Genomic DNA, 18,392 nt, shown 5'->3' on the forward strand with positions numbered 1-18,392 from the left:
TGCAACACAAGCAATCATCATCAGGCATAAGAGAAATAGCAACAAACAATCTAACTAGAAAACTATAGACAGACATACAAGCAGACAGACATCACAAGGACACACAGAGAGAGGCTCCCCATTAGCTGGGGCCCCGAATGGCCAGGCCAATCACCCCTGCTGACATGCCGTGATCACGCCGGGGCCATGCTCCCTGTCTCAACCCGTATTGGCTACAAAGCAGGACCGGCAAGCCAATCCCCACGTGAACCCTCTATGGCTGTTATTACACTATGAAGAAGGGCCATTGCCCGAGACGTCACCTATTTTTCTTTTCAGACATTGTTGTTGATGAGTAGTTGAGGTTTTAAAATTATATACATTAATTGTGTTTGTGCACAACTGCCAATGTAGCTGCATTATCAAATATTTTGCATAAAGGCAGCGGTGGTGAACGCCTTAAATCAAGCACTGTGCAGGCAATGGTTGATGGATCGGAAAAAAATATAAAATGTCGTAAAACTCCCTGCCCGTGGGCATCGAGGTAGAATACCCTGGCTTGTCAGCATAATGCAGTACGGCAAAGTGTGGACTAATATAATATTTCCCTTCCGTATGGAATAGAGTGTTGCCCCCTTGCATGTGTGGGTATTCTCCGGATGCTCCAGTTTCCTCCCACATGTATAAACACAAATTTAATGATATATAGAGAAATGCAGAGCAATTGTTGGCACCGGTTTACCGCCTGGCAGCCTTTCAGCTTCCCTCTGTGGTACCACGGCAATTGTGAGATGCTACTTGTATGAACGGCAACGCTTTACGTGATTTGTATTTTATGAGCAGTCACCGCATGCGCAGAAAATGTAAAGTGTGTTGTTCGGGAAAAATGGAAGGAACCGAAAAGACAGGAAGAGCTAATAGAACTGATTTTTGTGTTTAGTTTGTTATCCTTCCCCCCGCACCTCCTATTAGAACGGCTGACTACGTGCGATGCGAAAGTTCAACATTCAGTTTCAGTACATATATTAGAATCAGAATAGTTCTACTGCAGGATTCCGATGAGCTATAAAGCTCTATTTTACAGATGTCCAGTCGTTTCACAGATGTCCATACAGAATGACTTGACTACTTTACTTTCATTTTTCTTTTTATTATTTTATTGTTATTATGTTTTATCTACGTGACTTTACCGAAAGACCCAAAGAATACACAAGGGACCGTCCATAAATGACGTCACGCACCTAGGGGAGGTCAGACATTTGTGACGATGTGTGACGGGGGGGGGTTTGAGAAATGTGACGTCACATCAAAATGCGCAACTTTAAATTAATATAGAATTGTTATAACAACACAAATTTTGATACATTTTCATTATTAACTATTTGATTATTTAAATTTACTAAAGTAACCTTTTATTTATTATATGAAGGAGCATTTTGCTTCTCCATGGGAGAATGGAGAAGCATACATTTTGATTTTTTTTAAATGATTGTTATTAAACATTTTGATTCTAATTATTCTACCAGGGCTTTTCATTTTGTGGAATGATTGTTATAATTGTACTCTTCATTTTGCTCCGTTCTACTACAAAGTTTAAAGTTTTTTTTTTATAGTTATGATTACTTTTAATATTTTATAATTATAAGATAATTTCAATATAATATTCTGAACATCTGCAGTTTTAGTTCGACTTTGAATATTTTCAAGTGAATTTTATGCTAAATTTAAGTTTTCCAACGCCTCCTTTTAAATACGTGTTTTCTCCTACAACATCAAAGTGCAGCGCCACATTTAATACGCACTACAATGACAATAGTTTAAAGCGATTTGAAGCATGTTTTATTTTCAAAATGGAAATATGGTTTTGGGGGGGAGGCAGAGCTTTGTGACGTCATATTTGAGGGGGAGGGTCTGACTTTTTGTGACGCCATGTGACGAGGGGGTGGGGACAAAAATCGTCCCAAATCGCGTGACGTCATGTATGGACGGCCCCTAAAGGGCTTAGGTGCCAGCAAAAGATGTGCACTACCTGAGCATATTTGTACTAGACAGAGAAAAGTGTAAACAAATGACGAAAGGCGCAGTGGCCATCTACGACGCTTCCTATCTGCTGCACCCCATGGATCGTGATGACGGCGACCGCATGCCCCGTCGACTCGCTGCAAAACACAACACCGGGAACAATGCCCGGGCTGACCAATTACGAGCGTCAATTGACAACGTCATCGCGCCACTCCGACCAATCGCTGGCCGTCGATTGGGAGGTCGGCGTGGCCCTCTGACCCCGTGACGTCGCGCGGCAGCAGCTGCGGTCGGTCGGTTGACTGCGAGGCGGCGTTGGCGGCGGCGTTTTTAACGTTTTTGTTTTAATTCACACGAATATATATTCTTATAGCGTTAGGTTGAGGTGTCGGCCTTTCACCATGGGGAAGAAGCACCACAAGAAGCACAAGACGGACAAGCATGCGAGCGAAGGTGGGTTTGGCGGGCCGGGAGGGACGCTGCTGCCTAGGCCCTCATTGTCACCGCCGCGGCCTCCGCTCGTTTCGCCTCAAACTTGGCGACGCTTTTCTGCGCGTTCGAGCAACTAAAGAGTGGGAACCCAGCAAATAGCGTGACTATTTGTTCCTGCGTTATATTCTACAATAGCTTCACTAAAACGTCGCGGGGATGGAGCGAAGGGATCAGGGCTCTGTGCCGGAGGCTACACGGAGCGGCTTTGCTACATTGCAAGATCGTAAGGCGATTTGTTTTCATCCAGAAGCGGCTAGATGATGACCGATGCGTTTTTAATCATGCGGGATCCGTGGATATTATTCTGATGTGCCCCCCCCCCCCGCGCACCGACGATTAGCACGGTCGGCTACGTACGGCGTGAAAGAAGTTCAACATGCAGAACATAGGTTGGGGTAAAAGAGGGGGAATCTTCCAAGACGTCTGGTTAGCGTGGAAGAGTAGGCCAAATACCTCCCCCTCCCAGTTCAGACTGTAGAGCTCTCTTTAAGCAATTGCAGAGGGCTTACATGCGCGTTCCTTGTATAAATGCATTGCTAGATGAGAGCCTCCCCACCACGTTCGCGGTGTGTTTATTAACTACTAGTGGAAGTACCCGGCTTTGCCCGGGTGAAAAATATATTTCTTAAAAACCTTACATATATTTACACAGATACTAAGGTATTGTCAAAGCCCGGTGGGCTGTTTGTACATTTCTCCACCAACAAATATATAAGAGGCTTTCACAAGTCCAAAAAGTTGTAGAAAGTGTGGGGTAAATAGTTGATGTCAAAAGGTTTCCGAAAATTGCGGTCTCCCCCCCCCCCCCCCTCAAAAGATATCTTTACCCCTCGTAGGTATATATACTAACAACACCTTACATACAACAGAGGAAGTGGTATCTATTGACTCTGTAGTAGTATCTACTGACTGTACCGTAGTATCTACTGAGCCAGTAGTAGCTCCTGACTGTGTAGTAGTATTTAGTGACTGTAATAACTACTGACCATAGTAGTATTTACTGGGCCTACAGTAGTATCTACCGACTATATACTCGTAACGACTAACTGTATAGTATCTGCTGACTCTATAGTTGTATCCACTGACTATAGTAGTAACTACAAAATCTATAGCAGTATCTACTCACTCTATAATAGTATCTACTGACTCTAGTAGCTACTCACCGTGGTAGTATGTACTGACTGTATAGTAGTATATACTGACTGTAGCAGTATTGACTGACTGTAGCGGTATATACTGACTGTTTTAGTATTTACTATAGCGGTATCTACCAACTCGATAGCAGTATCTACTATCGCTACAGCAGTGTATACCGACTGAGGTCGTACCTGCTATCACTACAGCAGTGCATACTGCTGTGTTGGTACCTGTTATGATGACATCAGTGCATACTGTGGTGGAACCTGCTATGATTACAGCAGTGCATACTGCTGTGGTGGTATCTGCTATGATGAGAGGAGTACATATTGTGGTGGTGGTACCTGGTATGATAACAGCAGTGCATATTGACTGTACTCATCATTCACCCTCACCATTCACCACTCACAACTCACCCTTACCACTCATCCTCACCACTCACCACTCCCACTCACTATTCACCCTCACAACTCACCACTCACCAACCTCCCTCACCAATCTCCCTCACCACTCACCAATCACCACTCACCCTCACCACTCACTCTCACTCACCACTCTCCCTCACCACTCACTCTCACCATTCAGCCTCACCACTCACCCTCACCACTCACCGTCACAACCACCACTCACCCTCACCACTCAACTTCACCCTCACTACTCACCATTCATCCTCACAAATCACCACTGACCAATCACCACTCACCACTCTCCACTAACCCTCACCACTCAACCTCACCACTCGCCCTCAAAACTAACCACTCTCTCACCACTCACCCTCATCACTCAGCACTCACCCTCACCACTCACCCTCACCACTCACCCCTCACCGCTCACCACTCACCCATCACCACTCACAACCGCCACTCACCCTCACCACTCATCCTCACCACTCACCCTCACAACAACCACTCACCCTCACCACTCACCCTGACCACTCACCACTCATCCTCACCAATCACACCCTCACCAATCACCACTCACCCGCACTGCTCACCCTCACCACTCACGCTCACCCTCACCACTCACCCCTCACTAATCACCACTCATAACCGCCACTCACCCTCACCACTCACCACTCACCCTCAACACTCACCCTCACCACTCACCGTCACCACTCACCCTCACTACTCACCACTCATCCTCACCAATCACACCCTCAACAATCACCACTCACCCTCACAACTCACCCTCATCACTCACTCTTACCACTCACCCTCACAACAACCACTCACCATCACCGCTCAGCACTCACCCTCACTACTCACCCTCACCACTCACCACTAATCCTCACCAATCACACCCTCACCAATCACCACTCACCCTCACCACTTGCCTCTCACCCTCACCCTCACCATTCACCCTCACCACTCTCCCTCACCACTCTCCCTCACCACTCACCAGTCACGCTCACCACTCACTACTCACCACTCACCCTCAACACTCACCCTCACCTCTCACCACTCACCCTCACCACTCACCCTCACCACTCACCCTGACCACTCACCACTCATCCTCACCAATCACACCCTCAACAATCACCACTCACCCTCACCACTCACGCTCAACACTCACCCTCACCACTCATGCTCACCACTAACCCTCACCACTCACCCTCACCACTCACTAATCACCTCTCACAACCGTCACTCACCCTCACCACTCACTCTTACCACTCACCCTCATCACTCACCCTCACCACTCACCCTCACAACAACCACTCACCCTCACTACTCATCCTCACCAATCGTACCCTCACCAATCACCACTCACCCTCACTGCTCACCCTCACCGCTCACCACTCAACCTCACCCTCACCACTCACGCTCACCCTCACCTCTCACTAATCACCACTCACAACTGCCACTCACCCTCACCACTCACCCTCACCAATCACCACTCACCCTCACCACTCACCCTCACCATTCACCCTCACCCTCACCATTCACCCTCACCACTTTCCCTCACCACTCTCCCTCACCACTCACCCTCACCACTCACCAGTCACGCTCACCACTCACCCTCACTACTTACCACTCACCCTCAACACTCACCCTCACCGCTCACCACTCACCCTCAACACTCACCCTCACCGCTCACCACTCACCCTGACCACTCACCACTCATCCTCACCAATCACATCCTCACCATCACCACTCACCCTCACTGCTCACCCTCACCGCTCACCCTCACCACTCACCCTCACCACTCACGCTCACCCTCACCACTCACCCCTCACTAATCACCACTCACAACCGCCACTCACCCTCACCACTAACCCTCACCACTCACCCTCACCACTCACTAATCACCTCTCACAACCGTCACTCACCCTCACCACTCACTCTTACCACTCACCCTCACCACGCACCCTCACAACAACCACTCACCCTCACAACAACCACTCACCCTCACTACTCACCCTCACCACTCATCCTCACCAATCACACCCTCACCAATCACCACTCACCCTCACTGCTCACCACTCAACCTCACCACTCACGCTCACCCTCACCACTCACCCCTCACTAATCACCACTAACAACCGCCACTCACCCTCCCCACTCACCCTCCCACTCACCCTCACCAATCACCACTCACCCTCACCACTCACTACTCACCCTCACCACTCTCCCTCACCACTCTCCCTCACCACTCTCCCTCACCAGTCACGCTCACCACTCACCACTCACGCTCACCACTCACCCTCACTACTCACCCTAACCACTCACGCTCACCCTCACCACTCACCCCTCACTAATCACCACTCACAACCGCCACTCACCCTCACCACTCACCACTCACCCTCACCACTCACCCTCACTACTCACCACTCATCCTCACCAATCACACCCTCAACAATCACCACTCACCCTCACCACTCACGCTCAACACTCACCCTCACCACTCATGCTCACCACTAACCCTCACCACTCACCCCTCACTAATCACCACTAACAACCGCCACTCACCCTCCCCACTCACCCTCACCAATCACCACTCCCCCTCACCACTCTCCCCCTCACCACTCTCCCCCTCACCACTCTCCCCCTCACCACTCTCCCCCTCACCACTCTCCCCCTCACCACTCTCCCCCTCACCACTCTCCCCCTTACCACATGTTAAGGGTGATCCTAAAGGAATCTACAACCTTTGATGATTCCTTTGTGCGTTTCAAAGAATCGATTCCTGGCGCATAGGAGGTTTCCATTTTTAATTACAGAGTTTTATTTTCATTGTTATGTTATGTTTTAAAGTTTTCAGGAGTTTTTAATTATATTTTAGCCCCGGTCAACGCCGGATATTTCCCACTCGTAGCAGTTTATATCAACTCTATAACCAACTTATATTAAACGGAAATAAGGCGATTCTAAATTAATCTACAACCGTCGATTCCTTTTCGCGATTCAGAGAATCGATTCTTGGCGCGGTCGGGTTTAGAATTTTAATAACACAGTTGTATTTTCATTGGTATGTTATGTTTTAAAGTTTTTAGAAGATTTTAAATGTATTTTTCCCCCGGGCAACGCTGGGTATATCGAGTTTATACCACAAAGTCGTCGCCTGACAGAGTTGCGTGTCGAGGCCTAGTACCGTGCAAAGCCTCCGGCCTAGATTGCCCACCCGGCTGAGGCTGGGTGCTGGGGCCGTTAACCCCCCCCCCCCGCGCTACAATAATACTGTCTAATCGCTATAATTGTATTATCTACCGACCCTATAATAGTAATTGCACACATTGGGGTGGGGGGGGAGTGAAGAGGACGTGAAACTTTGATGAATTTACCTCAGAGTCGCGTGTTAATGCGTGCACATATTTTTAATGGTAATTCAAAATGGCGTCCACCCCGCAGCGAACGCGTTGCTATCCGTTGCCAGGGGCAACCGCCGTGGTCCGCGCCTGCCGGCAAGAGTAAATAAATAAATAAAGCGTTAAATAACTAAATAAAGATAAATCGCACTAAATCGATAATCGGTCCGATTTAAAGTTTAGAGACGAAAAATCGGAAATGCCTAAGTTTACCGCGGGGCCGGGGGCGTGCCCACCTGCAAAATTTAATCTCGCCGAACCCCACGGTCCGAGAGCTAAATCCCCCGGTAGGGAGCGTACGCAGACGGATGGACGGACGGACAGACAAAAAATGAATTATATAGGTTAGATACTTCTCCATGCAAGTCCGTGTGGGTTGGTAAATTCGGGGAGCATAGACGTGTTTACTGATGCCCTCTGATGCCCACCGTAATGCGTGGTGCTTTACAGGTGACATTTTTCGTACCTCGGAAGCAGGGCCGGGTAAAAGGTTATTTATTCTTTGGGTATTTCGGTAAAGTCACGTGACGTATGGATTCCTGCAGTCACGAAAGCTTCAAATCAAGATTAAAAGGTTCTTGTCAGCCCGAGGCACTTGTGTTTCGTAGGCCTTCAGTGATAATGCTCTACAGTCGGTCCTGCTGCTGCCCCATGTTACTACTACCGCCACTGACACTCGCTTGATTGAGCGAAAAACACCATTTGAAGATTTTTGTGCAAAGTTCATCTCCGGTGTAAATTTCTCTCGCCTTATTAATAAAAACGATTGACATTACTGCCTCGTTGTGCCTATCTTTGCTATATGAATACATTTATTCAAGAAGATATCTTGTTTAAATGTTTTTGTCATACAAACGAAAAAACATGGTCCCTTTTTTCTCGTAGGCGCATTCCCGAGCAGAGGTTAAGCACGGATAATAGGGTGGATTTTCGAATTCTCTGGGCGATAGTTTATAACATCCATATAGCGCATGGGTTTTGGGACGATTTTGTGCATCGCATGAGAAGCGCGAATTACTGTACAGGTAGTCTTCGGTAAGGTAAAGTTAAAAGGTAAAAACAACGAGCCTACCTTTACCCTACCTTTTACCTTACCACAATACAATCACTCTACCCTTACCTTTTACCCTTTAGCAGGTAAGGTAAAAGTTAAAAAGCAACGAGCCTACCTTTTACCCTACCTTTTACCCTTACCCCATACAAATTACCCGATTACAGGGTAATTACTGGGGTACTACGACATGAAAAAGGTTTATAACGGTAAATGCTAGGTAGAGCGCTTTATACATATAGAATACTCTCAATTCCAATTTTACACTCTTTCTTTGAACTCACTCTGTTATTGTTGTCGTTGTTGTCGTCGTCGTCGCTGTCGTATCCTCAAATCTTGTAACTCAATTTTAACCCACTTCCTAATGTGGTATCGACTGCAAACTTGGTATATGTATGTCATAATGGTGACAATACTATGTTATATCGCAAAAAAATACATATTTTTAAACGATCTTTTTTATATGTTATGTTTCGGCTTGGGTCTAATTGTCCACGCTCAACTGACGGCTGTAATTGGCCACGGCCCCTTACGTTATGGCCAGCTTCGGGGCCACTTCCTGGAGTCGTGGAGTTCTGCCATTACTAGTACATTTAATAAAACCGTGTTTTTAAAAAAGTTTTTTTTAATTTTACTTATTAAATGGAGGCCACGGACTGCGCCACGGAGCTTCTAGCGGTAAACAAGGCACCGTATTTACCGGGTAATACTTCGCACTATCTTTACCCTACCGGGTAGTTCTTCCAAGCTACCTTTACCCTATCTTTTACCTTACCCCTTGGCATGTCAACACCTTTACCTTTTTACCCGGTAAAAAGTGTAATTTACCTTACCTTGCCGAGGCCTATGTACAGGTATCCCTCGATTTACGTTCAGTTTACAATGACAAATTACGGACACTTTTCGATTAATTAAATTTCACACGGCACACGCCACGAGCTCATCAAACAAGAAAACACCTGGAAGGCTGCTTAATCCATTAGCGAATTGTCAAGGTGTCCATACAGTGCAACATTAACGCCTCCACATCACCTTTACAGTCATTCCAACATGCATATATTTTGGTGAATTCCTGAAATTATATATAATTTTTGTTTTAAATTAATTTCATTTTCAATCGTTTTAATATTTATGTTCTTTATTTTTTGTGAAAAGTGATATAGGTGTATATCTTTAGGTTAGGAGTAGAGTTGGAATGACTGTCTGAAATAGCCCTAACTTTTAGTATTAAATGGATAGGAAAAGCCATTCTGATTTACGAAATTTAACTTTACACGGTTTCTTTTTCTAAATCGAGGGATACCTGTACAAATATCTTTCTGTATCCAAGACCCACCTAAACATGAGTAAGACTCATGGTGTTTCCCTGGTTAAATAACATTGTTATGTAATTGGAATTACGGTAAATAATTTCCATTTGTATTAAGACATCAAGAAAGGTGGTATTGTATGACTTGCCATGCTTATTGTAAAGTATAGAGGTTACTTATATGGCTGTGTGGTTCTGACACCCAACCTTTAACAAGTTTACTCATTGCACAGTGAACCTGGCTATGCACAAAAGCAGGGGGGCTTTTGACTGTACTAGGTCTGGCTTCCTTCTGTCTCAGACGTTTTCAAACATTTTCAACCTGATATGCTATCTTTTTTTACCAAAAACCATGATGGGTGATGGTATTGCGCTAGTAACTTTTAGCCTTGACTATGTGGGGTATCTTATTATTTTACATTCTATCCTGGAAACTTTAGGGGTTTCAAAATAATTATTATGGATATAATTTTAACTACATTATCTTTTTTCGCTTCTAATTAGACAGCCCAGTTATTTGGTGAGTCATTTACTTTAGTCACATCTCTCTAATGACAATAGAACCACGAACTGCAGCATCTAAGTAACGGCAGTGGAGAGACGAACCCACCTGAGTGTGCCAACGAGGCAGTTTCTGTGACCGTGTCCTTGCTGCTCATGAGTATTGTTTCTAAAATTATGCGCAGCGACGGAGAGTGTCGACGTGAAGCCGTTGGATGTGAAGGTGAAGCCGTTGGATGTGAAGGTGAAGCCTTTGGAGGTGAAACCACCGGACATGAAACCACCGGACGTGAAACCAGTGGAGGTGAAGCCTGACAAGCCTGCGCTGAAGCTAGTGCTAAAGATGGGCAGCGCCGTGACAGAGGTGACCGAACCTGCCACCTACTTTGCCGAGTCGTCCGATCCCGAGGCGCGCCACCGCGAGAAGAAGAAAAAGAAGAAGAAGAAGTCTGACAAAGAGCGTGATCGCCACGAGACTGAGGAGGAGAGACGGAAACGGAAGGTGGGCGATGACAAACTCTGCGACAGCCATCATTGAGGGACTTCCATTACATTTTCACACACATCGACAAAGATCCCCCATGTATTCATCTTCTTGGTTCTTTCGGTAAAGTCACGTAGAAGGGAAGTAATAAAATAATAAAAATAAAACATAATAAAATGAAATAATTCTCACGACGTTTCGGCTACAACGCAAGCAGCCGTCTTCAGGTGAAGAATGAGACACTACCAAGCTAGGAGCTTATATATAAACTGGGTTGGAGGTGGAAGAGCGCCTTAACAAAAAGAATGTGCATATGAAGAGGAATTTAGCATATTCATGGAAAATGCGTAGGAGGTGGGCGGGGGGGGGGTTTCAAAGGCATATTATGCCCATGCATTATGCAGGATCAACAGCACCAAGGGGGGGTGCAGGGAGTAGCATTAACAAAGGAAAGGAATGTTATTGATATGTAGCTGCAGTTACTAAACAACCACGTAGAAAACTAAAGTATAAACTACATAAAAAACTAAAGTATAAACTGCATAGCACCATCAGTATACTTACTATACTCTACAATAAGCTGAGTTACTAACAGCAAGTAATAGATTACAATTCTACGTCGTAAAAAATTATATAATATGCTTCCATCTAAACTTTATTCTCTTACATCACACTATATACTGCCATAGATAAACCCAACATTAAATTATACAGTGTATAATTTAATGTTGGGTTTATCTATGGCAGTATATAGATAAACCCAACATTAAATTATACACTGTATAATTTAATGTTGGGTTTATCTATGGCAGTATATAGTACGGTATATGCTCGTGTGATGTAAGAGAATAAAGTTTAGATGGAAGCATATTATATAATTTTTTACGACGTAGAATTGTAATCTATTACTTGCTGTTAGTAACTCAGCTTATTGTAGAGTATAGTAAGTATACTGATGGTGCTATGCAGTTTATACTTTAGTTTTTTATGTAGTTTATACTTTAGTTTTCTACGTGGTTGTTTAGTAACTGCAGCTACATATCAATAACATTCCTTTCCTTTGTTAATGCTACTCCCTGCACCCCCCCTTGGTGTTGTTGATCCTGCATAATGCATGGGCATAATATGCCTTTGAAACCCCCCCCCGCCCACCTCCTACGCATTTTCCATGAATATGCTAAATTCCTCTTCATATGCACATTCTTTTTGTTAAGGCGCTCTTCCACCTCCAACCCAGTTTATATATAAGCTCCTAGCTTGGTAGTGTCTCATTCTTCACCTGAAGACGGCTGCTTGCGTTGTAGCCGAAACGTCGTGAGAATTATTTCATTTTATTATGTTTTATTTTTATTATTTTATTACTTCCCTTCTATGTGACTTTACCGAAAGAACCAAGAAGATGAATCCCTGCAGTCACGAAAGCTTTAAATCGAAATCCCCCATGTAACCTACATATAGATGCTTGCTGCGATGTGTGCTACCTTGGCTGACGCAGTTTGCACGTCATAACCAATGATTGAGGTTACCACATTCCTTTGGTTGCATGAAAATTGCTGGTACTACCAAAACTTCAATTTTTTTTTATTAATTTGAAATGTATGTTAGTAAATTTGCTCGGAATATTTAGAAAACACGTTAGTCCTCAATGTTTATAGATGTAAGGAATGTTATAATGAGATTTTACTTTGACTTTGGCCTAAAAGAAAATACTGTGAACATCTATCAATCAGGATTGACTTAAATACTGCTTTATAAACATCATTCCTTCTGTGCGTTATGCTGCCAGGAGGAGAAACGCAAGAAACGTGAACGTGAGCGAAGTGAGAACGACCGAGACGGAGAGCAGAGCACGCCACCCAAGAGGCCGTCCATCGAACCAATGCCTGAACAGACTCCCCTTCTTGGAAGGCCAAAAGAGATAGGTACTACTTTTACATATGTCTCAAACCTTTACAAACCCTTCTGCTTCCAATGTCACCGACGAGACTGTCCTCTGGTTCTGCTTTCCTGTGATCCACCAACCCAACCCCAACACATTTGATAGTTATGAATGTGATTGTCAGCATCATAAAAAAGTGCTTTTTTATGTATTCTGAATTTATTTTTTTACAGAAAATGATCAAACTCCTCTTCAGCAACTTCTTAGTCACCTTAACAGGCAGCTACAGAGGTGAGTTAATATTGAACGATTCTATTCCCTTTTATAGTATAAGAAAACCTATAATTGTGCATATATTAATCATGACAAAATACCATTTTAAATTTGTAATGTGTTTTATCTTTGGAATAATTTCTTTGCAGAAAGGATCCAAGTGGCTTTTTTTTGTTCCCCGTGACGGATGTCATTGCTCCGGGCTACTCTATGATCATTAAAGTTCCAATGGACTTCAGTACCATGCGGGAGAAGATTGACCACAATGAATACCAGTCTGTCACGGAGTTCAAGGCAAGTGGCTGAACTCTATTCATTATCACTTAGGAACACTGTACAATACTATTACAGATATTGTAAGTAGAAGAGCTTTGCAAGTAATTTGTAAATCTATTTTGTTTTTTCAGTCGGATTTCAAGCTGATGTGTGACAATGCCATGACCTACAACAGACCAGAGACAATCTACTATAAGGCCGCCAAGAAGCTTCTCCATACTGGTTTCAAGATGATGAGCAAGGTACTACTACTGCTTTTAGATTAGCAGAATGTTTATGCACATTAAAACATCTTATTTTTGGTTTATTCAGATATTCGATTAATCTTTGTTGATATTACATGTATAATGTCAAATTGACATAATTACTAACAAAACATTTCCTATGAAATACCAAAGACTGCTAGTAAAGGAATTGGCCAATTAATCCAACATAAGACCCCCCTGAAAAAGCCTTCAGACTGAGGCTTTTTTGGAACAAAAAAAGTTATGAGTCTTGAATACCTTTCATGCACACCATGAATTCCCTCTCCCAATTTAAATACAAACTCAAGCCTCAGTCGTACCTCATTGCATATGGCTAATCCCTTACCCAGTTTCATGCCACATCAACTTTTCTGAGTGAATCAATACCATTTTTCCTAACATTGTAATGCTTTATCTTTAGACTCACAAGTTACTGCCTGCGCATTTGCGCCAGATACACGTCCAGTGTGGGAGGGTAGGTTGGGGGAGGAGGGGAAGGTTTGACATTAGCACGAATCTGGCTCAATGTTGTGGTATGCAGGTGACATCACCGAGGTGGCAGCCAGCCCAACAGTTAGGCAGCCAGCAAACGTTTTTTGAATAAAGTATAATATTTGTATCAAGATAATTTTCCTTCTTTGTATAGAAGCTGCTAGTGTGATGTAAATGTTTATGTTTTCCCCTGTGATCTACTTTTGTTATAAAAAAGTGATGCTGTATTTTTACATAGGAAAAGCTTTTGAGTCTACGGACAAGCCTGGAATTTATGCAGCACATGGATGGCAGCACTCAGGCTGCCCTGCTGGGGGAAGAAACGGATGAGCAACCAGGAGGGGTCAAAGTGGTAGACAGCGACACCACGCATGCTGAAGCCACGCAGCGAAAACCTAAAAAAACTGGCAAGGAGCCAGCCCAAACGTGAGTCCATGTGTAGTGAGTACAAAGGACTCGCAGACGTCATTCCTTTTAGAGGCAACACTTTTATTTGTAACACAAAGGGGTAACTGCCCCTTTACCAGACTACAGCGAGTTACTGCTACGAAGGGTTGATCCCTCACACGGGTCTCCGACCACGTGGTTGCCTCGTAGGACGGAGAGCTTCAGCTTGAGACGTAGAGCTTCCCGCTTGTGGATTTTGAGTTTCCAGCTTGTAGAATGCAGCGACCTCAGTTCCTTCCAGGGACCCGCCTTATATCCCTCTCCGGTCGGGGCCGCTCTGCCCTCGGCCCCGCCCGCCTTCCTGAACATTCTCGTTCCCTCTCGGACCTTCTCAAGAGCTCTCTCCGGACACGTGATCACCCCCTAGTCTCCCCCACCTGGGGCCCCCTGTATGGACATTCTGGATCACGTGTCTACGGGGTCAACCAGAGTGTCATGGCCTGGGGCAACCCTGCCCCTGGGCTGACACTCACCCCCTCCCCCTCGGGGGAGCCCCCACCCACCACACGCTGTGTGTGGTGCCCGCACTATCCCAGTGCTCGCCAAGCCCCGCTAGGGCTGGAATAACACACAGCCACCCACACGGTGCTGTCCACGATGTAGGAACATCGAACGGCACGACCCTTCTGGGCCGGCACCATACAGTGACATCCCCGATGTCACTACACATGTATGAGCGGATTTTTATGCGTAGGAATCCGTTTAAAAACAAGACAACCTAAATAACTATTTGGTGCTGTTTTGCTTAATTAAAAAGACTATCAATCCAAAGCCAAGAGGTATCTTTTTCGATTTAAAGCTTTCGTGGCTGCAGGGATTCATCTTCTTGGTTCTTTCAGTAAAGTCACGTAGAAGGGAAATAATAAAATAATAAATAAGAAAAAATATAACATTATTTTATTATATTATGTGTTATTTTTTATTATTTCCCTTCTACGTGACTTTACTGAAAGAACCAAGAAGAGCCAAGAGGTAGTTGAGCTTACTTCTCAATTGCAGGTCCTACAGAACAAAAATTGTTGTGGCTTACCAATTTCCAACACCTCTTGTGCCGTTGGCTCGATAGACCAACATGAACCCTATCTGTGCATACAACGCATGTACATCTATGATTCTATTCATAAATGGGTTCTTACATGCACAATTATACGCATATGTCACGAGTATAAGAATGTATTTTAAGAGTTAAATTAGTGCATGGTTACATCCACATCATGCACATTATGATTACTTTGGGCGTTGATGTGGGTTGTTCCCCCTATGTGTGTGGTCATGGTTGCAGTCCACCAGAAGTGGAACCAGAGGCAGATGCGTGCAGCTTCACAGACAGCACAGCTGGCGAGCATGTGCTGGCACTAGCAGAGCACGCAGCTGATGAGGCACAAGACAAACTGGCACGCTGCAAGCCCAACAGCAAGGCAAGCCACACACACACATGCACTATTGCCAAACATGTATTTACAGCCCAACACACAACACACAGGCACATACATAGGCACTCGCACGTAAGTATATTGCACACCCATACACATAATCACAACCCCCTTTGAAATAAATTTTCATGCATTTGCATGTATATGCCCACACACATTCAAAATAACACCGATATAACAGAGATCTTCTATTAGCCTCAATGAAATGGCGGCACAAGGTTTGTTCTTGTGCACATTTTCAGACCAGAATGTTGCGTAGTGACATGGTTTTGCCAGCACCACATGGTAATATTGAGCATTCGATGCTATTAGGTCTGATACATTACGAACATGCGACATCTTAGAGCAATTGCATTGAAGAAGTAGGTGCTATTCAAATATTCGGTAGTGACCAATTATTGAGTGGTTTCACACCTCTTTATATTCTGACCATTCTCCTAGGAATTTGGACTTTTCACCACATGCTCAGCTTTCTTTTGAAAAAAAAACAGTATTTGAACATGGAAACACTTTTTCATATTTTGGACCTGCTTCATCCACATTGCACATTAAAATGAATGGTGAAACTTTCATATAACACTTGTTTTTAGAGCATCATACTAGTCATGAGGAATATACATGATTATAGTTGAACTAGGGACTGTATTACAGATTGATAAAATATATATATTGAAGGTGATTTTTTCGTCCAGTTTTACGTGAAACATTTAGGGTTATTAAAAGCATGCCTTACGTTCACTCGTTTGTAAGCATTGTCATAGTATATTACTTTAGATGGTTTATTCCAATTCAAAACTGCATTGAGTTTAATATTCTCCTCGTGTTTTAAGTTCAATTGATTCAGTCATACACTCCACTGAGTTCTCTGAGATCTACCAATCATGCCCTACTCAGCGTAACCACACTCCAGGTTTTGAACATTGGTTAAACGATTGGGCTTTTGGCTGCATGGCACCCATGCTCTGGAATTCCCTTCCCTTGGAGCTCCAGAACTTGTAGTCGATTGAGACTTATAAGTCCCAGTGGAGAGACCCCACCTATCTAAAAAGACATCACTCTCTAGCCTTTCTGTCCACAATTCTCACTTATGTTGCTCCTCCATATGCATAACACTCTGAGATCCATTTTTAAGGATACCTTATCAATCCAAGTAAATATAATTCATTTTTAACCTGTAAATGCAATCTTAATGCCATGTATTATACAACTGAAAACAACTTTGCATGGTTGAAACCATTTCCTTGTGCTGACATTTTTTGACTTAATATTACTGTAAAATAGTTGCTCATACACCCTTTGGAGGATACAACAATACACATTTACTTCACGAACATGCTTGTCACTCACTTTAACATATGACACTTTAATACACAGCTTCTTAAAGTCTTCTTGCCAACTTCACAGATTGGATTTCTGCGGAAGGACGAGGAAGGCTTAACAACTCTCGCCATCGTGAACCCTGCAGATTCTGATTCTCACGGTGGGAGGCCTATCCAGCGTATCGTCTCGCATATCAAATTTGTATCGCATATCAGTATTTATGGATGAACGCATAATATCTTCAAGTTACATTTGACCATGTCTGTGAAAAGTTATGGTAGTTTGACCTGATTTGATTTTTGACTCACAATTATTTACTTTTGTCAAATTTAAATGACTGATGGGCTGTTCACATTATACAGGGCATGCACTGCAGTACCGCACAATGCATGATAGTTTTTATTGGAACTTGGATGTACTGTACAGTAGCAGGCAAATGTCACCTTTATGGAAACTCTTCAGGCTTTCCATGCTTTGAATTTGACTTCCATCCTTGACTGCAGGTTTACAGGGTTAAACCTCTCTTCTCATCTTTGCAGGTTTTCACTTGATCGTGGACAGCCCTACATTAAGCACAAGAAATAATTTAGATGTATATGTTCCCTTGTGTTTGCCTTAAACAAATTGTCTTATTAACAAGTTCCTGGGGTTTTTCAGTGTTTACATTGTGATAATGTACTTTTCTCCCATAGCAAAGATAATCATTCATCAGTTGAATATAGAAATTACATTAATTTAGTTAGTTTACCTCCCTTGCCAGTTTAGTGGTTTTTCATGCCGGACAGTTGTGTCATTTTCCTATGTGCATTTTTATAAGCTAATTGTTTTTAACGGATTTTGCATTTTTCTTTGTGTGTTCTCGGAAAAAGGAGAGAGCTACCCTGTGACTTTGGGGATGCTGGTTGGGAAGCTCCAGTTCGGCACCAGCTGCTTGCAAGGCTTCAAAGAGGACAAGCGAAACCGCATTACGCCAGGTGGCCTTGATATTATCACGCATACACTTATCTTACTTTTTGGAGAAAATCCATTGCTTTTGTATCTTCTCTCAATGGGAGGTACTTCTACGCTTTGTCATGTCAATGAATATATTCAAATTTATGGTCTGCTTTACAGCTTGTGTGATTAACAAATAATAACTAGGAATGCACTGCATATTTTCTTCATCTTTGGCTTTAGCCAAATACAGCTGGCATTTTGTATTTACTTAGATTATCACTCTGACTTTCAGGATCAGGATTTTGTCCTGA

At 43.7% G+C, this 18,392-nt stretch overlaps 1 protein-coding gene across 1 annotated transcript in view; it reads left to right on the top strand.

Annotated features, from left to right (window-relative positions):
• The first annotated feature begins 2,229 nt into the window (after window positions 1-2,229).
• LOC144723368 (bromodomain-containing protein 7-like) overlaps window positions 2,230-18,392 on the top strand; it is a 35,466-nt gene continuing 19,303 nt past the window's right edge. The window contains exons 1-10 of the mRNA XM_078602112.1: window positions 2,230-2,454; window positions 10,482-10,798; window positions 12,567-12,702; window positions 12,893-12,950; window positions 13,082-13,226; window positions 13,340-13,450; window positions 14,184-14,371; window positions 15,675-15,810; window positions 17,230-17,305; window positions 18,015-18,119. Of these exons, the coding sequence (XP_078458238.1) occupies window positions 2,403-2,454; window positions 10,482-10,798; window positions 12,567-12,702; window positions 12,893-12,950; window positions 13,082-13,226; window positions 13,340-13,450; window positions 14,184-14,371; window positions 15,675-15,810; window positions 17,230-17,305; window positions 18,015-18,119 (1,324 nt within the window). The 5' untranslated portion in view covers window positions 2,230-2,402. The remainder of the gene's footprint in view (window positions 2,455-10,481; window positions 10,799-12,566; window positions 12,703-12,892; window positions 12,951-13,081; window positions 13,227-13,339; window positions 13,451-14,183; window positions 14,372-15,674; window positions 15,811-17,229; window positions 17,306-18,014; window positions 18,120-18,392) is intronic.

The sequence above is a fragment of the Lampetra planeri genome, chromosome 17 (genome assembly GCF_965212315.1).
Source record: "Lampetra planeri chromosome 17, kcLamPlan1.2.h2, whole genome shotgun sequence".
Taxonomy (NCBI): domain Eukaryota; kingdom Metazoa; phylum Chordata; class Hyperoartia; order Petromyzontiformes; family Petromyzontidae; genus Lampetra; species Lampetra planeri.